The 24,964-nt window shown below is 42.8% G+C and overlaps 1 protein-coding gene across 1 annotated transcript in view; it reads right to left on the bottom strand.

Annotated features, from left to right (window-relative positions):
* FYB2 (FYN binding protein 2) overlaps positions 1-24,964 on the bottom strand; it is a 131,699-nt gene that overhangs the window by 81,247 nt on the left and 25,488 nt on the right. Inside the window, exons 2-4 of the mRNA XM_027569484.1 lie at positions 20,464-21,208; positions 17,204-17,365; positions 14,178-14,211 (exon numbers count right to left, since the gene is read on the bottom strand). Of these exons, the coding sequence (XP_027425285.1) occupies positions 14,178-14,211; positions 17,204-17,365; positions 20,464-21,208 (941 nt within the window). The remainder of the gene's footprint in view (positions 1-14,177; positions 14,212-17,203; positions 17,366-20,463; positions 21,209-24,964) is intronic.

Below are 24,964 nucleotides of genomic sequence, written 5' to 3' on the forward strand. Positions count from 1 at the left end.
ACTCCCAAACAATCCAATTGAGAAATGGGCAGGATATCTGAAAAGACTTTTTTTTTTTTCCAGAGAAGACATGGAGATGGCCAATAGGTACTTAAAAGATGTTTAACATCACTAATCAGAGAAATGCAAATCAGAACCACAGTATTACCTCATACCTCTTAGAATGGCTATTATCAAAAGAGAAGAAAGAACAAATGTTAATGTGATGTGGAGAAAAGGGAACTCTTGTGAGCTGTTACATGAGAATGTAAATTGGTGCAGTCATTACAGAAAACAAAATGGAGTTTCCACAATAAATTAAAAATAGAACAACCATATGATCCAGCAATTCCACTTCTGAGTTTTTATCTGAAGTCTACAAAAATATTAACTCAAAAAGATATATGAGCACCCTCATGCTCATTGTACCATTATTTACAATAGCAAAGATAGGGAAGCAATCTAAATGTCCACTGATGGATGGTTAAGGAAATGTGGTACATATATACAATGAATACACACACAGAGAGAGCCATAAAAAAAAAGAAATCTTGCCATTTGTGACAATATGGAAGGACCTTGAGAACATTATGCTAGGTAAAATAAGCAGACAGAGAAAGACAAATACCATATGATCTCACTTACATGTGTCATCTAAAAAAAAGAAAAGAAAGCAAGCTTCGAACTCATAGATACAGAGAACAGAATGATGGTTGACAAAGGTGCAGGGTGGAGTTTGGATAAATGGGTGAAGGTTGGTGGTCAAAGGTACATACTTCCAGTTATAAAATAAATCATGGGGATATAATGTACATCATGTTGATTACAGTTAATAATACTGTATTGCATATCTGAAAGTTGCTACCATATATAGAGCTTAGAAGATCTTATCACAAGAAAAAAATTGTAACTATGTACGGTGACAGACGTTAATAAACTTATTGTGACCATTTTACAATATAGACACAAATAATGAATCATTATGATGTACACCTGAAAATTATATAATATTATATGTCAATTATACCCAACTGAAAAAGATTTTTTTGAAGTTTGCATTTTGGAAAGTTCTTTTTATTACTGACATAGCATCAACTTTCTCTATTTTCTGACTTTCTCATAGAAAACCTCTAATAACTTAAGTATTACATTGTTTCTTAATGATATCTTCAACATTATGTATGTTCAAGAAGAAACAACAGCTCTGTAAATGCAGCGTTAGTATGACAGATGATTTACAAAAGAAATTTTTCTCATTGTGTTTGAATTCTTGGAATTCTATCTTCAAAATCAGTTTTTGAACAGAGGGGTCTCTCTTTGAATCATGGACTTGTGACTTCCTCTAATGGTTGTTTCTACTTGCCATGTCAACCCCTAGACCACAGCTGTCTTTTGGAAAATAATTTAGTCAACCTCTGTGTGAAGCTGTACATTCTAGAGAAGTGGCTCACACAGCTCATTCTAATACCCGTTCACTTGGTCAAACAGTGAAACAGCCCATCACAGAATTAGCTACAATTGTTGAGTGTTTGCCATGTGCTAGGCACTGTACTTAAGATTCATCACGTCCATCTCTTACTGACTGTGTGGGTCTCAGGCAGTCATTTAAGATCCCAGAGCCTTAATTTCTTTACTGGCTCACTGTGGCCATTTAGTGTAGGAATAACTCAGTTAACATGTGGTCAATGCCTGACAAATACATATTCTCTCTCATTTTCTCCTGTTCCACACGACAAGAGGGTAAGTTGAAAATTTTCAGGGCAAGAAGGCTCTGGAAAATCTAAAGAAGAGCTTACGTTAGGTGGAAAAACTGAGACTTGAACAGCAAAACCTGTTAGGTGCACTTTTGTATTTATTTTATTAGGGAGGTAAAGCGAAGTTGAAAACCCAGCTTCTTTCACTTCTCCTTTCAGTGGGCCACCCATTTTGGAGATAAGAACAGGGGTAGCTTAGCCAGGAGTGGCTGTGTGTGACATTCCACAGGTGCCTGGTGACAAAGAAGTATAAAACCGTCTGATTTCTCAATTACCCAATGTCCCAAACTGGGCAAGTTCCATCTCCAATAAATAACTTTCGGTAAGACTGCTCTTCCCACAGGGCTTCACCTTAAGAACTCCTCCTCTTGAGTTAAGTGACTGGTGACGAGACTTTTAAAAAAGACTAGGACTAGATGCTACAATGGATCTCGGAATGCATTTATGCCAGGTTCACAAAAATACGTGATACATTTTCAAGGACACTCTTCTTTCACAAGCTATTGAAACTCTGTCTTCTACGTTTCCTCTTCTACTACTTCTGCTACTCCATGCTCCTGCCACCACCTCAACCACTTCCTTCATTTCAACAGAACACACACACACGGGTTTGTGCGTATATATCTCTGTATATGATACATGTGGTTTAAATGTGTATATATACATATGTGTGTATATACAGATACATATGTATGCATATGGATGTGTGTGTATATGTGTGTAAGCTCAACCTTACTAGTACATGTTTCATGACCTTACTAATTCTCCTTTGATTTCAACAACAACAGCAACAAACAACAAATACGATGCCTCCAACATCACTTTGGACAGTAGGAATTTCTTTGTTTTTAATCTATGAATATATACCTCCATTCTTCCTATAAAGGGCCACAAAACTATGATGACTCTGGTAATTAATTTTATGTGTTAACTTGACTGGCCACAGGATGTGCAAATTAAATCTTATTTCTTTCCTTTTTTTTTAAAAAAAAGCTTATTTATTTATTTGAGAGAGCAAGTGAGCATGCACAAGTGGGGGGGGGCAGATGGAGAAGAGAGAGAGAATCCTGAAGCAGACTCCCTGCTGAGCGCAGAGCCCAATGTCGGGCTCGATCTCCCAACCCTGAGCTCAATCAAGAGTTGGCTGCCCAACAAACTGAACCACCCAGGTGCCCTTAGGCTTGACTTTATTAAAGCACTCTGACTTCTAATGCCACCACTAAAGCAGATTCTTACTTAACCACTGGCAACTTCTGTAGCCTAAAACAAAATAGCCTTAAGCCCTCATTTTCATTAGTAAGGTCAACTTGTAAAATATCAGCTTTTCAAACTTCAGGGTGTCTCTTTGAGGTGGCCATAATATCCAACCCCACCTGTTTCACAGAAAGGTAGAGTAGGTTATCCTCAGAACTAGAGGCAGGCTTTCAGTAGGAACCCTGTCTGCTGACTCCAGCCCTTCTGTAGCATTAGACCTTGTTACAGACAAACCCCGCTCCTACCAACAAACAGCAAAGAGCTGCCATTTATCAAGTGTTGACAACACTGCCCGACACTCTGTGGAATTACAGATATTCATCTCAATCCTCACAGCGATCCTAGGAGGTAGGATTTATTGATTTCACCATCTCCCATGTGAGGAAATGGGATGCCCAGAGATATTAAATTACTTTTCTAAGATCACACAGCTCATGTGTAGAGCTCAAAATAGGAATCTGAGGTCATTTAACCCAAAGTCTATGCTCTTAAACCTTTATAATGTACTCCCTGGATCTTCTAATTTTCAAGGGTTGCAAAAGCATTCCATTTAAGCAAACTTCAATTATGTAGCTGGTAAGAGGTGGTAGATCCTCTACCTGCTTTCAAAGAATTTATAATTTAAACAGGAAGGTGAGGAACACCCAAGAATCTGGGAAATAATAAAAACAGGCTGTATATAATCATATATAGTTAAGTATATGTACCATCTGAGTCCATACTATAATTCAGCCAACACTTAATGAACTATTCCATGCTGCACTGCCCCCCTCACATCCCAATACTATCCATTCTAAACATGTCAGATTACGGTTCCTGAACACACCAGGATGCTTTCTGCTGCTGTATTTCCTTATATGTGGCTCTCCTGATTGTCAGATCCTTACCACCAATGGACTCTTCACAAACTCCGACTTTTTCTTTTAAATACAAATTGTCATTCTCTTTGCTCCTTCTATAATCTATTCTCTACAAAGTGGTCAGAATGATCTTTTATTTATTTTTTTAAATTTTATTATGTTAGTCACCATACACTACATCATTAGTTTTTGATGTGGTGTTCCACGATCCATTGTTTTCATATAACACCCAGTGCTCCATGCAGTACGTGCCCTCCTTAATACCCATCACTGGGCTAAGGGGAACCCTCTTACACTGTTGGTGGGAATGCAAGTTGGTACAGCCACTTTGGAAAACAGTGTGGAGGTTCCTCAAAAAGTTCAAAATAGAGCTACCCTATGACTCAGCCAATTGCACTCCTGGGTGTTTACCCCAAAGACACAGATGTAGTGAAAAGAAGGGCCATATGCACCCCAATGTTCATAGCAGCAATGTCCGCAATAGCCAAACTGTGGAAAGAGCCGAGATGCTCTTCAACAGATGAATGGATAAAGACGATGTGGTCCATATATACAATGGAATATTACTCAGCCATCAGAAAGGATGAATACCCAACTTTTACATCAACATGGATGGGACTGCAGAATGATCTTTTAAAAAGAGGATTTGAACCTTATCACAATCCTGCTTAAGACTCTTCTGAGGCTTCTTAGTATTCCTTTTTTTTTTTTTTTTTTAAAGCAGGCTCCATGCCCAGCATGGAACCCAATGCGGGACTCCATCTCACGACCCAGAGATCAAGACCTGAGCTGAGATCAAGAATCAAATGCTTAACTGACTGGCCACCCAGGCTCCCCCTTCCTATGATTCTTAATGAAAAACAGCAACAACGACAAAACCATCAAGTGCCTCCCCTTTATTATCTCACTTCCAGTCATCTCTCCAAACTCCGGTCAACCATTCTCCTCCTCCCCCAGGACACTCTGACCGCACTGGCCTCCTCTCTCTCTTGCAAGGATGCCACGCTCTCTCCCACCTCAAGGACTTTGCAAATGCTGTTCCTGCCACCTGGAATGCCTCTGTATGGCCAGCTCTTTCTCAACCATCAGGTCTCCCCTTATAGGTTGCCTTCAAGAAAGTCCTTCTTCTACTTCCTTTTCCAAATAGCCCACTTTCCCACCATCTCTAACTATATAACCTTTTGCTTTATACAATTCTTAGTAGTTGTCCTCATCTTTTAAATCATTTCATTACTTTTTATTACTTTAACTTTTTCTCTTTTGCTCTGCGATCTTGTAGATTACTCACTGCTGGGTCTGACAAATACAATGCCTGGCACATTATAGGCTCCCGGTTGTCTGGATCCTCCTCTGATGCTCACAGTGATACTAAAAACTCCTACACAGACAGACAGATGATGTCCCATCATGAACATTTTCACTGAGCTCCTCCTCTGTGCCAAGCCCTGTTCTAGAATATAAAAGCAAATAAGAGACAAGGTCCTTGAACTCAAGACTCTCATGGTGTAGAATAACAAAGAAAATAAACCAGAATAATTATTTTTTGAAGCATTAGTAAGTACTAACAGAAGAATTAAGCAGGTCTCTGCATGGAACAGATGGTACCTTGGGACAGGAGACACAGGTGTCTCCTGTCGGGGAAGTGGACATGTAAGCATTTATCATTGCCTTACATTTTATCATTATTTGCTTCTCTGTCCTTTTCCCCAACTAAAAGGTATATTCACAAGGGCAGAGACTGTGTTTTCTGTTGCATTATCAGCATCCAGAACCATGTCTGGCACATAGCTGGGGCTCAATAAACATTCACTGACTAACTGACGGACTGAACGAATCCTGCACAATGAAAAGAAGCCATCAGCTAAAGATCTGGGAGGAGATCACCCTGCACACAGGAAGAAGCAAACATCTGTGCTTGGTAAGAACATGCTTGCTGTGTTTGAGGAGAGGCCAAAAGGCCAGTCAGGGGGCTGAAGACAGTGAGCAAGGGAGAGAGTAGAGAGTAGCCAGAACATGGAGGGCCTTCTTGGCCCTGGTAAGGAGTTTGGGGTTTCTGAATTTTATTTTAAATGTAAAATAGAAGCGAAGTGCTCAGTGATTAGTTTGAGTAAATAACTACTGAATGGGACATGAGAGGGGAGTGCTTCCAAGATGGCTAAAATAATAAGAACAAGCTTCCTGGCAGTGTCACTTGGAGCTGAATGCTAGACTAAGAAGGAGCAGAGGACAGAGAAGCTTTCGTGTGAGTCCGCGTCTTACCATGGCAAGAGCCCTTCCTTGATACGCAAGGGCAAACAAGGGCTCAGATTGCTCTAATTATTTGGCTTTGTTTAATATTAGAAGGACAGGATACTGGACATGCAGATCAATGCAAAATATACAGATGAGAGACCCTAGGAATGCTTTCTTTATTTATATAAAAGTTCATGGAAGGTGGTATCATTTTATCTGTCTATCCTTCTCCCTCAATCTGTCACTCAATTGGTCCATCCCTTACTCAGTCATTAAATAATTATTACTTGTGCATCTACTTCCCGGTGGTGAGAAAGGTGAGAAAGACAATCATGGAATTTAGGATCTAACAGATAACCTTCAAAAATCTCTCATGTTGGGAAAATTCTTTTTTTTTTTTTCCACATTGGGAAAATTCTGAGACAGGATAGTGTAGTTGAAAATCCTTATAAACATCCACTCCTGAGTTCACATCCCAGATTAGCTCTGTATTATCTTATACTTTAGGGCAAGTCATGAAAAATCTCTGAGCCCTCAGTTTTTTGCTTTCCAAAGATGATCATGGGGCCACCATGAGTCCGACAGGTGTAAAGGGCTAAGCAATGCCCAGCACGTGGTCATACTCAAAGATTAGTTTCCATTCAACCTTTCTGAATAAACCTATGTACAAAAATAGGCTCCAAGTCTGCAACTTTATTGCCTGATTTCTTCCTAAGTCATGAATTTTTCCAGCTTGTCATCTGAATGCCACTAAAGAGAAAAGGTGAGACTTGGCTCCAAACACTTTGATACTTTAGCTCCACCCTGGCCAGGCTCCCTCACTCAGACCTTTCTGCAGACAGAAAAAGAAATCCTAAGGCAGGAGAGGTATTCAAGAGCACCTGCCTGGGGAATGTCTAGGCTCAATTTGTAGAGCAGGCCATGCATCTGTTAAACCTTGCCCTCTTTGTAGGTAAAGATCCAACGTGAATCCTCAGGAAGGCAGTCTGCAGCAGTGGTTGAGAGGTGATGCTCTGGAGCCCTGTTGACCAGGTCAAACTGGTCAAACTGCAAGGGTGATGATCCAGCTGCATCACCTTGGATTCCTTAACCTGACTCTGTGGTCAGAGTCTGATAACCACCAACTTCATGGGGTGGTTTTGGTTGGGAGTTTTAAAATGAGAGATTGGACATTAAGTATGGAGAACAAGCCTTTGTCTATGGTAAGTGTTCAATAAAGAGAATCTATAGGTGAATTTCTTTTTAAAGGAGGAATACTTGAAAATACGAAAGAAGACCCCCAAATAAAGATTGTTCTTGCCGACAATGCCCTTAGAAAAATAGGCCAAACAGTGGCCTTGTTGTGTTTCTGAAACCCAATTAAAAAGGGATAATAATTCATTGAAGTGGCTTGAGCTGAAGCCACCTGAGTATTCTGGGTCTAAAACTTATAAGGCACAGGGTTAAAAAATTCCCCTGTCTGCATTCTTGCCCCATGGTGATTCAATTTAGCACACTGGGATGTGAGGGCCCCCCTTCACTTCCCAGATACCATCAGGAGGAACCTGATTTGCTGTTGGTCAGTCAGAGCAGGTCTATACCAGTCTTGACTACCTGAAATGCAGCCATTTACAAAAGAACACTAGTTCCAAACAACTTAAAAACTAGTCCTAAGAGGTTCTGGTCTTACATGCACATGTAAGACAGGCTTGTTTTAAGTAAAAAATCCCAAACAGCTTTCAGGAAGGGTCAGTATTGTACTGAGCACTGATGATGTGCCAAGGACTCCACACATGCTGATGCCAACAATGATGGAAACAGCAAATCACCTGGAAATGGTCTTATATTCCTCTCTTGCCCACCTGTCTCATTCTCCACAGCTGATCTCACAATCACTCCTTTTCCTCCAAAATACATCTTGAGGCCCTTTTTTAAAAAAAAATCCCTATTTCTACCATCTTGCCCATATCAAGTGATTAAATCTCCTTGTGCCTCAGTTTCCTCATCTATAAAATTGGAATATCATCTACCTCAGGATTGTCATAAATGGAGTCATATATTTAAAGTGCTTAGAACACCACCAATATGAATGCCGATTGTTCTATTTATTGTTACTGTTTTGTTGTTGCAATGGCTTCTGAAGCTGTTTCTACCTGTTTTCACACTAAGTCTATTATTTATGTAGCCTCCAGAGTGATCTTTACAAAATACATGTCAGCTCATGTCACTCCCTGGTTTAAAACTCCTCTGGTTTCCCAACATATTTAGAGAGCAGCGTCCAAATTCACTCTACAGCTCTCAAGACAACCACCATTCCACCAGCACACTGTACTTTAGCTCTTGCCCCCCCTCCTTCCTCCCAACGTGCAGACACAGGTCTCCCCGAGACACTGCTCCAGCCATTCCCTCTCCTGGAATGTCCATCTCCTAGACCTCTCATGACTGGGTCCCCATGATGCAGGTCTCAACCCAAATGTCACCACCTCAGGCCTTTCCTGATCATCCTACACATCCTTTATGCCACTCCCCATCCCCAGTTACTATCTGAATGCTCTTTGAAACATTCTCTTTATAGCACTCACCACTATTCAAATAAAGATTACAGATGCATTTTGCTTTACCACAGTGTTGTTGTTCTATCAATATTTTACTTGAATACCTTGGGTAAGGCATTTCTTCCCATTTCCACAGGATCTCTCCTTCACTGTTGTCTAACACAGGTTCTAGACATAGTCACATAATCTGCCCAGCCCTAGGAGGAGTTTGTGTTTGTGATATTTCTTCTACCCCCTACTCGGCAGGGGGTAGAAATATCAAAAACACAAATACAAAAATGTGTTCCAAAATATTAGGTTGAAAGAGATCATCTGGAAGACTCAAAATAGGCTTACAGTATCTTTTAAAGACTATCATTAAGATGAAATACAAAATTTAAAACTTCAGGAGAGAAAATGGTGGACTCCTGAGACCTACCCATGGAGCCTCGTCTGAGAAACACTATACTGTATGAATCTTCTCTCCTGAAATAGGCAGGCTCTCCCTTCCTTAATATCTGAGTCAGAGATTTCCTGAGTCAGGACTACCCTCTGACACTTCTTAATGGGAGAAAAGCCATATTTATAGCTAATGAATAAAATATTAGCCGACTCTGCTAAGTACTGACAGAGACCTAGCGTTAATTGCTGCCCCGGGACTAACCTGCTTTGCTCATACAAATAGGGGCTGCTTATTCAAGAGGGATGCCAGCCAACTTGGTTTGCATGAAAGAGTGATGACAGAGAATAATCTCCAAAGAGTCATTGCACTCTTGGGAACTAATGAGATATTTATTCCAGATATAACAAGGGATGGAGAGGCCAAGGGTTGAGGACACCAAAACTCATTGAGCATCTTCTGTATACTCCATGCTTTATGCAATTTATCTCATTTAGTCTTCATGACAATCAATGAAGTACTATTGTGTCCACTTCACAGATGTATATATCAAAGCTCTGAGCTGTCGTAGGTGTAAAGGAGGGGTCTGACTCTATGGGAATCTGACTCCAGACTTGTACTCGTTGCAGGACACAATGCAGGATGTGAAGGTTCAAAAGTGAAAGTAGCTACTGTAAATGCACTGAATTTCTAACAAGATGATTAAAAACATATATCTATAAAAATATGGGTAAAACATAGACTCCTATTTTGGGAATAATGGTTGAAAGTGATGAAAGTTTTATTTAACAGAATGTAGTCCTTAGATGTTTTAAGAACTGTCAGGTAAGGGAGGGGTAAAGACCCTGTCTATTCTACCAATGAGCAGATCTTGGACAGATGGCTGGGAATCTGGGGTAGGGATGTGAGTTTTTGGTCCCAGCTCACCTTGGACTTTTGAATAAATAAAACAAATGTGTGTGTGCACATATGTGTGCATGCATGTAAGATACTTCAGCCTACTCTATACCCTGCTATGTTCTCAATGTATATGAGAGGGTCTGGCATATAGTAGACAGTCAAATATATGTTGAATGTGCAACTGAGGAATTGTTGAACACTACATCTGAAACTAATGATATACTATATGTTGGCTAATTGAATTTAAATAAAAAAAATACGTTAAATGAATAAAATCTGCCCCAACAAGAAAAACATATTACTTGTTTAAGTTAACTCATCACTGAAAGCTACGGTCCCAACTCCTCAGCATGGCACCTAATTAACTTTAGGATCCAACCTTATCTCCTATTCTTCAGGGAATGAACTCCTCCTCAAAGGACTTTTGAAGAGATTAAGGTTCTGAGCATGGATTCCTGCCTTTGGAGGGGGTTATATGATAGCTAAGCAAGCTTTATGGAACACTCTCTAGATGCTCGGTACTGCACTCAACACTTTACAATTATTGTTGCATTTAACATCACCACAACTATATGAGTTAGGTCTTATCAGCCTCCCATTTTACATAAGTAGAAAGTAAGGTTTGCAGAGGTTAAGGCATTTGGCCAAGGTTATGTAGGTGTTAAGTGGTAGCGCTCAGATTAAAAACCCCAGATTTGTTAATAATTGCCAGGTCCCCTTCCAGTAATGAGACCCAATATATTCTGTTCCTAATCTAGTATCTGTACTGAAGATTAATACCATGACCACAGGAGATGTTCTTTCCAAACAAGCACTGGTTTCCATGGAAATTGTATCTAAGGCTGCTCAGCATCATGGCATTTACTTGTTTAAACTCATCACTGCAAGCTATGGTCCTAAATCCTCAGCATGGCATGTAATTAACATTAGGATCCAACCTTGTCTCTTATTCTTCCACATCAGAATACTTTGTGTCTGTTCATCCTCCACTTTATTACTACTGCCTTGTTTTCAGTCATGTTCTATCTCTATACTGAACATCCATTGGTCTATCCATCATCCATTAACCAATGATAAGTCAGGAATGTGGTCATTTCTGGGAACAATGCCCTGCCTTCACCTACTGTACAGTTTCACAAAAGGGAATAAGTAAACCTACTAATTCTGACCCATCATGCAGGAGACATCTGAAGATCTTTCCTCCTCCATGAAGCCTCCCCTAAGTATCCCAGGTCCCTCTTTGTCTGTTTTGCTTTGTACTCTGACAACACTATGGTCCATATCATAACTGAGGTACAACAAACCTCATTTCTGATGATGGTTAGGTTCTAAAGCCAGTGTGAAAGGACACAACAGTCCAATTGCCCTCCCAAATCCCTTAGGAAGAAGCTGTTACATTGGAGACTTGCCACTGTTTCCCAGTACTTGCCCATCAAGCAAGCTTGTCCTCCATGTGGAAACAGACTGCTGTCTTTGATTAAAGGGCCAGAGAAGAAGTCAGCTTAGTTCAGAGCCAAACTGTAGGAAGAATATCTATCTAGTTATACACTACAATCACAGCACACATACAGTCACGCTGAGATGCTCACAGAATGTGAGTCCTGAGGGAGCCAAGACTGGCTCAGAGCACAGCAGAATTACATTGTCCCCTCAAACTGTCACACTGAGGGGCCCATGTTCATCGAGTAAGCAGGGCAAATCATTGCCTTAGCTGTCTGAATTTTCTCTTTTGCATAAATGCACATAGAATGTGGCTTCACCATGTGCAGTCACTTAACTCTTCTAAATGGGCGACTAAACTAGGAGTTCCTGGGACACATGAACCATGCCCAACACCCATGGTCAATTCCTTGGTGAATAAGAACCTCCAAGATTTGGTCGCTGTCTTCCCCTGCAATAGCATTTCTCTCCATTCATACCACCCTTTCCACACCAATTCTACTTACCTATTTCTAATTTTCACCATTGAGACCTGCTTCCTTACACTTCCCGCCTCTGCCTATAGCAACCCTCCCTATGGTACCCAGCACATGTCTATCCTCGGTACTCCCTGCAAATATTTCCTTCCTGGGTCCCTGACCCTTTTTAGGTAAAGTTTTGGCATCCTCCCACTCTGAAGCTGGGCCATGTGACTTTCTTTGACCAAGAGGATGTTAGCAAATGTGACACAGCAGAGTTGAAAAAGTGTTTGTGCAATGGGGATTGTCCTGCTTGTCTGCTGTGGCTATAGATCGTTCCTCAGCTAACCTGCTGGAGGGTGAGACAGCTGGTGCTAAGTCAGGTTGCCCCACTCATGTCAGCCAAGGCAATCCGAGATCAGCCGGCTGCAGGCTGACCCCCCCTACACATGAGCAACCGGTATCAGCAAAACTGCCTCGGTAGTTTGCAACATACTAGCAATAGCAGCTGAGCTCAGTCCAGATCAGCCAAACCCATACTCCTGCTGTGTGCTATGGATATTTTGTTGCTTATCATGTAGTATGATTGTAGCAAAAGATAACGGATACATTTTCTACCAAGACTTCATTGGCCCTCCCAAGGACAATCACTCCCATATTTGCGAAACCTCTAAATCTTGTGCTTTCCCCTATTAGAAAACTTAACACACTCTACTATTATAAACATTTGGTAAATAATATGATTATTTGTTTTTATGCCTACTTCTTTTTTTTAAAAAAGATTTTATTTATTTATTTGACAGAGAAAGACACAGTGAGAGAGGGAACACAAGCAGGGGGAGTGCGAGAGGGAGAAGCAGGCTTCCCGCGGAGCAGGGAGCTGGATGCGAGGCCTGATCCCACAACCCTAGGATCATGACCTGAGCCAAAGGCAGACGCTTTACAACTGAGCCACCCAGGCACCCTTATGCTTACTTCTTCTAAGGCTGACCTTCTTGAGAAAAGGAACATCTTTGTGAGGGAAGTGATGTGATATAATCAAAACAGTTTGGGCGTACCTGTTAGTACAGCCATTACAGAAAAGAGTATTGAGGTTCGATTAAGAATTGAACTGCCATATGATCCAGCACTCCCGGGTATGTGTCTGAAGAAAATGAAGTCAGCACCTTGAAGAGAGACTGCTACACTCATGTTAACACTACAGCATTATTCACAATAGCCAAGATACGGAAACAACCCAAGTGTCCATCAACAGATGAATGGATAAAGAAGATGTGAAGTAGATGTACAATAGAATGTTATTTAGCCACAAGAAGAAAATCCTGTCATCTGTGACAACATGGATGGACTTTGGTAGCATTATGCTAAGTGAGATAAGTCAGAAAAACAATTACTGTATAGTATCACTTATACATGAAACCTAAAAAACCGAACCTTGTAAAAACAGAGTAAATTGTAGTTACCAGGGGCTGAGGGGTGAGTAAATTGGGGAGATGTTGTTTAAGGGTACAAACTTACAACTAGTAGATAAGTTCTGGAGATTTAATGTACAAAGAGTGATTATGGTAAAAAGTATGTGTTATAACTTTTAAAGTTGCTAACTGTTCTCAACACAAAAAAAGAAATGAGAATTATGTGAGGTGATCAAGGTGTTAGCTAACACTACTGGAGTAGTCATACTGTGATTTATATATGTATGAAACTAACACCTTGTATACCTCCAATTTACACAATCTTATGTTTCCATTATATTCAATAGAAAAAATAGTTTGGGGGTACTTGGGCTGGAATCATGTTTCTGCAAGTGGCCAGACTTTCTGAGCCCAAGTACCTTTAACTATAAAATGAGGCCAGCAGCAGCAATTTTGCAGCCTTGAGAAAAGGAAGCAAGAAAATCTGTAAAAAGTAGCCAGTTCAATGTATGACACATCAAAGGACTCAACAGATATATTTGGTTGAGTGAATTAACAACCTGACACTTACATGGCAAAATTCTCAGAATAAGTACAGCAAAAACAGAAGGTCTTTTGTCCCATTACCAAGTCCTAACATCACACCAATGCCCACAGCATTCTGCAGCCTCTAATTTGATTTATTACTATGGAGGCTGATGTTTCAATTTACTGAACCCAGCTGTATAATAAATAAAAGTACCTCAGAGGACCACCTTTGCAACTTAACGTCAGCACAGCAGTTAAATGCAGTTTATTTAATCTCGCCTCTAAAACAAAAGTTGCAGTTTGTGGCTTATAAATCTGTTCTTCCTGCAACCCTTCTGAGATATGCAGACACCTGCCTTGTGCTTTTTGCCTGCTCTCAGGCTGGCTAAACAGCCTGTCAATGCGCCATGCGCTATGATCCCCCATAATTAAGAAACAGGTACTCACCTCTCTGGAGGCAGGCAGGTCTCTTCTACGGCTGCTGCAAGAGCAAGAGGCACAGTGAAAAGGGGCGTAGGTGGCAGCCTACGTGAAGTTCATGAAAGTGAACTTTGTCTGTGCAATGCCCTGGCCCCAGAGACAAAATGAGGAGTGGCAACTCATTGGTGCCCCAAGCCTCCCTGCCCCTCGACACCTAGGAGGCCCTCCGTCCTGCAGCGCAGCACTCACCCACACTATATGGTGTTTCTATATGAATACGATCTTGATCTTTCGGATGAGACTCTGACCTTCTGGAGCACCAGAACTTGTGTGTGGGGGGGTGGGGTGGGGGGCGTTTCTCTCCTTAACTCTCATGTCTCTCACAGCACCCAGGGCAAAGAGAGTGTGGCTGCTCAACACGAGCTTACAATAGTGATAGCGTGCATTTACTGAGAGCTTACTGGTGTGCCAAGCATTGTTTAAACCCTTTCCATGACTCATCTCATTTATGCTCACAAAAACCCTGAGAGATGAGTGTTACTGTCATCCCCACTTTACAGATAAGGACAATGAGGCTCAGTGAGTAAGATGCCCAAACTTAAATAGCTAGTGAGTTGGGGAGCTGGGATTTACAAAGGCCATTTTACTACAGAAGACTTGGTGCTTTGTTCTATGTTCTCTGACAACATTCTTTGCTTTCAGAGAGAGGGTTTGAGGTCTGAATTATTTAGTGTTTATAAAAATCATACTTAGCCTTCTCTGTTATGGAGGTGGCCAAATTATTATTAAAGTATACTTATAAGAGAGTTCTTTTGTTTTTTTTTTCTTTTTTTTTTTTAACCAGGCAAAGACCTTCATTAACCTTGTTTCAAACTTCCCAGACTTCTCCAGGTTAATGAGCTGCAAGGAACGAATAGTGTCTAAGCAAAAACTGAAAAGTGCTGCAGTGTCCAAGGGGCTTGGGCTTAAAAATACTAGAGATCTCGAGTCCGTCAGATCCATAAACAAAATTTTAAAAAGCAGTCATCATATAAAACAGCAGCTCCTAGTCACTTCCTCAAGTTTCATCTTCTTCAGAAGTTGACTTAATTCAGTTTGCTTCATTCTTGGAAGCTTCGTCAAAATTCTCCACAAGGTCTGGAACCTCCTCCCCTTCCTCCTCCTCTCTGGTAGCAAGTGGTGCATTTCCATCCACGCATCGTGTGTGCAGAGCTTCAGCCAGTCGTCCTCAACTAGTCAGATGGTCTGCACCAAGTTGGTTTAAGACACTGGTAGCATTTCTGTCACCTGCTTCCTCAGCATGGCCTGTGATGGTGAGGGCCGTCGCTGCCCCCGATGCCTGGACTTCAGGCTTGTGGAAAGGGATCGTGGTTCCTTGGTTTGTAACTATATTCATTTCTTCAATACCAGAGATATTGTTTACCCCTCACTTCTTTAAGGAGAACTAAGGTTTGGGGCACCTGGGTGGCTCAGCCGGTTAAGGGTATGTCCTTATCTGTAAAGTGGGGATGACAGTAACACTCATCTCTCAGGGTTTTTGTGAGCATAAATGAGATGAGTCATGGAAAGGGTTTAAACAATGCTTGGCACACCAGTAAGCTCTCAGTAAATGCACGCTATCACTTTGGCTCAGGTCATGATCCTGGGATCGAGCTCCGCATCGGGCTCCCTGCTCGGTGGGGAGTCTGCTTCTCCCTCTGCCCCTCTCCCACCCCATGCATGCTCTCTCACGCTCTCTCTCAAATAAATGAATAAAATCTTAAACCCCCCCCCCCCCAAAAAAAAGGAGAACTAGGGCTGTAGCCGTTCTATGAACCACCTTTTTCTGGCAAGCGGTTCCTTTCTCACCAATGTGCACCTGGGCTTGCAGTCTGGTGAGTTTCTCCTGGTTCATCTTGGTGGAGCGGAAATGGGACCTTGGGGGACTAGGGTTGGCACTTAGGGGGTCTTGGCCAAATCAACTGAGATTAGGTGCATGCACGAGGGGACACAAGATGAACTTCCTTTTAGGATAAGACAAGAGGACTTGCAGCAGTGGTTCTCCAAGTATGATCCCTCAACCAGCAACATCAGCATCCCCCCCGGGAAACTTGTTAAAAAGGCAAATTCTTAGGCACCCAATCTAGACCGAATAAACCAGAAAACTCTGGGAATAGGACCCTGTGATTTGTGTCTTGACAAGTCCTCAAGGTGACTCTGGTGCAGGCTGAACTTTGAGAACTACTGAGTGAGTTCAAGAAATTTAACTGCCATGAGGTTGTTCAAAGCAGTCAAATGAACAATGCAGATGGCATCAGCTCTCTGAGTGTACCATCTGCTGACGCTCGTGGCCACAGTAAGACAAATGTCAGCGCGGCACTACATACCACCCCAAAGTGTGTGTTCGTCTCATGTTTCATTAGCGCAAACATAAGCAAAGGCATTTGAAGTGTCAACAAGATCAGAGCACGGTGCAGGTGGAGAGGGAATGAGAAGGTGTTTCTTTAAGTAGCAGAGGAAAACACAAAACAGCACAGAAAAAGGACTTCCCAGGACGCTTCAGTTCCTGGAAAGGGCCAGTGGGGGCTGGGGTGGGGGCCCTTCAGCTAATTACCAAAGGCAGATCAGAGAGGCCTGAGGGACCCGCATTAGGATCACAGGTCAAGTTCACAGTGCCTTTCCTCCCTTTTCACTCTCTCCCCTCTCCTACTGCACTGATTGTGTTGACAACACAGGCTTTGTAGGAAACACAAAAGCTCCCTGCTCCGTGCTCGACTACTTTTCTTTTTCTTCCTCTTGGACAGATTCCCAGTGATCAAATGCAATGCTCTCAGGGGAAGCGGGCTGGCCCAGGAGCGATAAGGGGCCAATTCCCACAGATTTGTCATTTCACGGGCAAGCTGCCACAGCCTGTATGTGAAATAACCAGTGATGGATGTCCAGCCCCATGGAAAAGCAGCTGAGCATTATCATCTGGGAGTTGACACAGAGAGGGAGGTAACAGGGGGGACACGGGCGCTGGAACCATGACTCCTGCTGGCTGGCTGTGTGCGGGGCCCTGTGCATTTCCTTACCTTCCCTGTGGGCCTTGGAAATTGCAGCTGCCTGCCTCTGGAAGGCCTGGAGGTTCACGACTGGGGGCTTCGGAGGCTTTGGGGGAGGAGGACCCAGGGACTTGATGGAAGGCAGTGGTTTCATTTTGAGAAATTGGTGATGCCTATCAACTGGCTGTTTTTCTAAGCATGGATTATAAAAAGAAAATGCAGGTTATTACTATCTCCATTTCATGGCTTCTTGGGTGAAACTGACCAGTCCTTGCCTCAGTCTCTCTCCCCTCTATTCTCTTCCTACTGGCCAGAGTGCCCTGATCAAAACGCAAATCAGGCTGATCATGTCACCAGCCTGCTGCCCGAGGCTGAAGCCTGGCTTCCTCGGCAGGACGTCCATGTATGTACCTCATCCTCTGGCATATAAATACCACATGACCCCAATCCACATTTCCAGATTCTTCTCTTACCACCGTTTACCATCCTACTTTCCCAACCTCGAGCCCAAATATCTTTCATTCACACCGATGGCTTCTCAATTCTCCAGATTTGATTTAAAAAGCCATCGTATATCCAAGACTTTGTTCATGCCCTTCTTGGTTCTGGGATGCTCTCCCCTCACTTCTTTCTTAGAAAGCTCTGACTCATTTTTTAAGGTCCTGTTCCAATGACACCTCCTCTGGGAAGCTTTATTTGATTTCAAAATCGAGGTGAGAATTAACCACTCTCTGTTTTGTACCCCCACAATGTACTGTTAACACCTCTCTCTCAGTGTTGTGGCATATGAGAGGGGCGGGTCCATCTTCCCATCGAGTGATAGCTGCTTGTGTGCAGGCACCAGGCCACACCAATCTCCTGCCAGCATCGAGCATGGTGCCTACTTCCAAGGAAATGGATGGTGACTATCCCCCTAAAGGATGCCTCAATCACTTAGGACATGCAAATAACATGGGGGCTATAAAGAGGACGAATTGATCTCCGATTTCCAGGACTCATAGCCTAGGGCAAGCTTTAAGGCTAACTTTGAGGTACGTGGGCACCTGTGGATTTTGGGGTTTTGAGTCCTGGAATTTTCCAGGACAATCTCAATTTCATACATTTCATCCTTCTGTGCTCAGAAGCCAAACTCCAAAAGAAATTCCAATGTTATACATGAAAAATCGTATCTGCCTCTTACAGTGAAAATAGCACAAAACCTTGTATGATCCAAGGGCCTTGATTTGGGGTTCACATAATACAGTGGTTGACTACATGTACCATCCATGCCAAAAAGTAAAGACGTTGGCCTCTGTACAACTTCCTCAGAGCCCTGTTGCCTTCTAAGAGCAAAGAGGCCAGGGGTGGGGTGGGGTGGGGAGGGAAGCTTCCTCTTGCCCCACTAGCAGGGGTTACATCAGTCAGGACCAAGTCCTCTCTTCTTAGGCTTTGATTATAAGTCATGATGTCAGAAATTTCAGTTTTTATCAAGTTAAGGAGAAAATGTAGTGAAAATGAATGATCCCTTACAAACTGGGTTCCTAATTTTTACCAGGCACTGTGCTAAGAGATGGACATGGGTCATCTCATTTAATCCCCTCAACAGCTCCTTCTTTCCTTCCCCCCATTCACTCTACTTTCCTATCCCCTCATCAATAACAATTTATCTACTACAGTCCAGGCATCATTCTAGAAGCTGGGTATAGAGTTAAGAACAAGAACAGACAGAGCCTTGCCCTCAGGAATTTTCATTCTAATAGGAGGAGACTGATGAGAAACACACAAACAAGGTAATCACAGAGACTTGTCAGTTCTATGAAAGAAATAGAACAGGCTGATAGGAAAGAATGCCAACTGCTCATGGTGAGGCAGTGGTCTTTAGATACAGAGGTTAGAGAAAGATTATCTGAGAAAGTGTCATGTGAACTCAGACCTAAATGTAGCTACAGAGAGCTCAAAGAAGAGTTTTCTAGGAAGAGAAAGAGCAAATGTAAATGTCCCGAGCATAATAAAGTCTCTTCATGGAATAGCAAGAAATCCAGTGTGTCCACGTGTGAGCCAGGGCAGCAGTAAGTCAGATCCATAAGCAGGGCCCAGAAGGTGCAGAGCCATGAAATCAGTGGTAAGTAGTTTAGATTCTACTCTAAATACATATACGGTTGTAAGCAGGAGATCCCTCCACCCACCCGTCCATCCACCCATTCATTCAAGTATTCAATAAATAGGTTTTGAGGACCTGTTGAACCTGGCCTTGTTCTTTTAGGTGCTGGGGATATGGTGATAAGGAAGAGAGTTTTTAATCCTTATGTAACTTACATTTGACTGAGGCAAGCAAACAGATATGTAACAATATACAAGGTAGGGATGGGCAATGAAGAAAACCAAAGCAACGTAAGAAGACAGAGACTGACGGAGGAGGGGTGGTTATTGTAGATGGCGACTCACAAATTCCACTCACAACAGGTGACCCTAGCAGAGACCATGATGAAGTGAGGGAGTGAGACATCAAAGACGGGGGAAGCTTGTGCCAGGCAGAGAGATCAGCAAGTGTAAAGAACCTGGGGTGGAACTAGCTTGGTTTATCTAAGGAAAAGCAAAAAGGCCAAGGTAGTAGAAGGAGAGGTAGGAAGGGCCAAATGGCATCAGCTGGTGTGAGATGGCTAGGGTTGAATTTGAGCAGGGGAGTGATGTGATCTAATTTGTGCTTTAGAGGATCACTGTGCCTGCTGGGAGAACAGGGTCGTGGAGGGCAAGAGTGTGGAAGCAGAGAAACCAGCTGGACCACTGTGGTCCAGGTGAGAGATGACAGTGATATAGACAGGGCAGAGGGCAGAAATGGGCCAAAGTGGAGAGATACAGAACATATTTTGGTGGTAGAACCAAGAGCTTGCTGATGGAGTGGATGCAAAGAATGAGAGGGAGAGAGGAATAGAGTATGGCTCCTAGGTTTTTGGCCTGAGCAGCTAGGAGGATGGCTGTGCTGTTTACCAAGTTGGGGCAGATTGGTGATGAATCTGATTTACAGGAGAGCAGACCAGGCTATAAGAGGTTAAGTAGACTGCCCAAGTTCATGCATGTTGTAAGAAGTAGAGCTAGGATTCAAACCCAAGCTTGCCCAAACTATCTTTCAATAGAATTCCAGGAGATTAAGCACTTTACCCAAACCTGAAATTACAATTTGGCAGATGGGCCTAGAATACCTGCCCTGGCATTTGGGGCAAAATTCACCCAGATCATACATGGTCTTCATAGGCTCTAAATTAGAAAAACACAGTGGCCCCTCCCCTGGGCCCACAGGGATTACATCTCACCTGGGGCCTGGTTGGCAAGTTCACTCTCATAGATAGGCTGGCAGGAGCCCCTCACTGGGCTCCTCTCAGGAAGAGGATTTTCTAGGCTCTTCCTGCCATGTTGAACAAGTAGAAAAGTGGGATCTTCAGGAGAGGCAAGTGATTCTCTTTGGGCCATCAAGTGCCTCTGGGAAGGCAGGGTCTGTGGTCCTTTTATTTCCAGCTTTCTCCTGGGTTCCTTTGGAGGAAGCCCTCTGCTTTTCTCCTCCTCCAGATGGAAGGCCCTGCGTGCGCAACTGGCAAGGAGAGAGGCTGAAGACAACTCACTCTTCTGAGATGAAACCTTCTCCCAGTTCCAGAGCTTATCTTTGAAGCTCTTGTTCACCACGACTCTCCTTTTGTTGGTTATCTCGGCATTCGACTGACTCATGTCTAACAGGAAAGAAGTTTTCTGGGAATTTACTGCAGAACCAGGAGACCTTTCCGGAGGTCCTGGGGAATTCGAACATTTCTGAATCTCACCCCTCTGGGCTAACTTTGTTTCCTGGGGTTTTAGAAGCTGGGGTTCCACACTAGAACAGCATGGTGGGAGCGGATTTTGGTTGGACAAGAGGAGTTTCCCATTGGCCAAAATTCTTGTTGATTGTGTGCTTCCAATATCACCCTTTTGAGGAACGCCTGCTGAGAATTTAATAGGTCCTGGAAGAGATGGCACATCAAACTTTTGAAATTTGGCTCGAAGTTCCTTGAAGTTTCTTAACCCTTCCTAAAGCATCAGAGAAAACAAAACAAAACAAAATGTCTTATTATTCTAGGAAAAAAGCCAGTGAGGTTAGCTGACTTCACTGTGCATGTAAGCGGGTCTAAGCACCGATACGCCACCATTGCTCACCTAGTGGGCGGTGTCAGCTGGTGATGCCTCTGGAAGATGCAATGAAAACAAACATCTCCTCTTTGAAACACTTCAGATATGTTTAATTTCTTCACAACATGTAAAGAATACTTATAAAGGAGACAATATTGACAATTGCTGATAAATCCTTTGATACAAATTTTTGGTGGTACCTTGTTGTCTATGTAAGTAAGTTCTAATCCTCTTAGTCCAGGTCCAGCATTCAAAGTTCTTTATCATCTGGTGGAATTATGGTCTCCAGCCACAGCTGAATGCAACTAGCCTTAAACCAAACAGGATTATTTATCGTTTTCCAGAAATCTGTGTTCTCCACCATCCTGACTTTGCTTATGTGTTCTTGCTTCACAAAATGCACCCTCTATCTACCTGTCAATTGCTTTCTTGCAACTTTGGTGCCCCCCCTTTCTGCATGAAGATTTTCCCAGGGGTTGATGGGTAGAGCTAACTTCTTCCTTGTCTCCTCATGCTTCCATAGCTCTGTATAACTTGGCTGTTGAATTCAACTTTGGAAATAGACAAATTCTGACTCTGTTCTTTATCACCTAGGCAAATACTCTGGTAAATGTGGTATTACCTCTCAGTGTAGTCTCATCATAAAAAGTTGTCAAGTGGTGGGCTACTATATGTGAGGTGTCCATCAAAATTCCAGTAAGCCGGTGATAAATAAGAGCTATTTTGAAGAGGCTAGCTGATCCTTTTGTATTTTTGACTCCCCTTGGGAGAGTGTGCTTACCTTCTAAATTCAGTATATGAAAATGCTGGTAGGAATAGCAGCCCAACCCTTGGGGCTGAGGAAGGATGTGCCCGGCATTACATGGGGAGCTGGTGGTCTGGGCAAGTAGGATTGGGCTTGACTCGTGCTCAGTGCTGTTTCCACCGCTCCGCCTTTCTCTCACTAGGTCTGATTTAGTTTTGTAAGCACATTTTGTCATCTTTCGTCTCCCCAGGAGGTAGGAAGCGGTGGAGGTAGGGTGTGAGAGGACAGCTAATGGAGCCATTTCAAAGGGAGCCATGGTCTTTCCTGGTCATCTTAAAGGGCTGAGTTCCATGTAGCCAGACAATCTCCACGCCAGTCAATTCTCATTTTGCCATCTGAGGGACTACTGGGTGACCTTTTCTCATCATGTTTACAGTTGACTCACACCTGCCCTCTGAAGATTCAGGGAGGGAGGGAAATTGAAGTAGCATGAAGCAGGTGGCTGGGAGCTTGCTTGCATGCTCCCCCAGTCCACCCCCCCCTCACACACATGCACACACACACACACACACACGTATACACATGTACACATTTATAGTCTTTTTTCCCCCCATGAATTGCTAAGTCTCAATCTCTTGCATATATTTCAACCAGAGGTCAAATTAATTCAACTATACATCCTCTCCCCTGATGTGAGGGAAGCCAGCATTGGGCATGGAACCAGGAGATCCGAGTATGAGGCTCTGCTTCACCATTTTCTAGTTATGTGCCTTGGGCAATTCACTTCACTTCCCTGAGCCTTATCTCCCTCACTATAAAATGGGACCATTCTAACAGTTCAAGGTTATTATAAGGATCAAAGGAAAGAGCTATACATACCTCAGTGGTTCATATTTTTTTAAACTGTGGTAAGATACACATAATTTAAAATTCACCATCTTAACCATTTTCATGTGTACAATGCAGTGGTGTTAAGGACACTCACATTGTTGCAAGTGTCCAGAACCCTTTTCATCTTGCAAAAGTAGAACTCCATAGCCATTCCACAATAATTCTCCACTCTCTCTACCCCCTACCCTCAGCAACCACCATTCTACTTTCTGTCTCTATGATTCTGACTACTCCGAGTACCTCATATAAGTGGAATCGTACAGTAATTGTCCTTTTGTGTCTGGCTTATTTCACTTAGCATACTGTCCTCAAGGTTCATTCATGGTGTAGCATGTGGCAAAATTTTCTCCTTTTTAAGGCTGAATAATATTCCATTGTATGCATCTACCACATTTACCCATTCATCTGTTGGTGGACACTTGTCTTGCTTCCACATGTTAGGTATTTTAAATAATGCTCTTTGAAGGTGGATATGCAAATCTGTCTTTGAAACCCTGCTTCTAATTCTTTTGGGTGTTTGCCCAGAAGTGGAATTACTGAATCATATGGTAATTCTATGTTTAATTTTTCGAGCAACCACCATACTGTTTTCCGTAACAGCTGTACCATCCTACATTCCCACTAACAGTGGGTAGGATTCCAACTGCTCCACATTCTTGTAACACAGTAGTTTTACAGTAGCCATCACAATAGGTATGAGGTGGTCAGTGGTTACTACTTTTAAAGGAATGTAACGATGATTATTTTTAGCTCTTCACTATCTGAAGCCACATGAGCTACAGTTATTATTGGGTGGTTGATTTTAGTCTCTGCAGGAATGATTAGGAAAAACCCTAGCAGGAAACAGAATTATGGATGGATACCCTCCAAACCCAAGTCCTGTGTAAAGATCACTGGTTCAGGAGGAAGCAAGCCTGATTACACCTGGTCTATTCCTCTTTCAATAAATGCCCATTGAGTGTCTATCATGTGGGCAAAACGCTGTTTTTGACAGACGAGGGCTCAGCTATTAAATATTACATTCTAAGGTAAGGGAGAGGCAGAAAATAAGCAAATACACATGAAAATATTAGAGACGAATGCCATGTAGAGAACTGAATAGCTGATTCAATAAAGGGTGGCTGGGTGCCCACCAGAGATTTTCTGAGCTACCAGAGTGAAGTCATTCCCGTGTCTGGGCTTAGTCGTCTATCACACAAGGCAATTGGCCCAAGTGATCTCTAAGGTACCCCCAGCATTAAAGTGTGGATTTCACTTCCCTTATTATGGGAAATAGATGTGACATATTCTGTTGTTGATTATTCATTACCCCTGGAAGGGAGGTCAAGGTTGAGGGCATGAGGCAAGGTATGTGAGGATGGGTTGGGAGGTACCCAGGGGGCATTCCAATGAATACCACGCTTCATTTTTCTGGGCCTGCAGCAGGTCAGTTTCCACATCCTACTGATGTCAAGTGTTTGTTGTTGTTGTTGTTGTTGTTTTAAAGTAGGCTCCATGCCCATCATGGGGCTCAGATTCATGACCATGAGATCAAGACCTGAACTGAGATCAAGAGTCAGACACTTAGCCAACTGAACCATCCAGGCGCCCCACTGATGTCAAATCTTAAGAAGCCCATAGGCCTGTCCCTTCTTCATGCCATGGCCCCTGCCTCTGAGTCCTCCTCATGCATTGCAGTGACTTCTTTGTGGTCTGTCTGCTTCTACTCTGGGCCCGTCCAATCCACCACTTACCCAGCTGTTAGGCAAAGCTGATAAAAAACACACATCTGATCAGGTATGTCCCCTATTTGAAGTTCTTCAATGTGGCTTCCCCAAAGCTTTCACATCAACAGAAAATCTTTTGCTTAGCGCATAAGGCCCTCCCAAACACTATTTTCTGTTCGTTTTTGGACAAGATAGTGGGCCCTTCCCCAACATGCTTTCTTCCTTTTGGCCTCGTTGAATTACCCATGTTTTCCTACCTTTTCTGCTTTTTCATGCCTTTTCCTTTGAGTGTACCATTTCCTCTGCCTGGAAAGC

Source organism: Zalophus californianus, chromosome 4 (genome assembly GCF_009762305.2).
Source record: "Zalophus californianus isolate mZalCal1 chromosome 4, mZalCal1.pri.v2, whole genome shotgun sequence".
NCBI classification, from domain to species: domain Eukaryota; kingdom Metazoa; phylum Chordata; class Mammalia; order Carnivora; family Otariidae; genus Zalophus; species Zalophus californianus.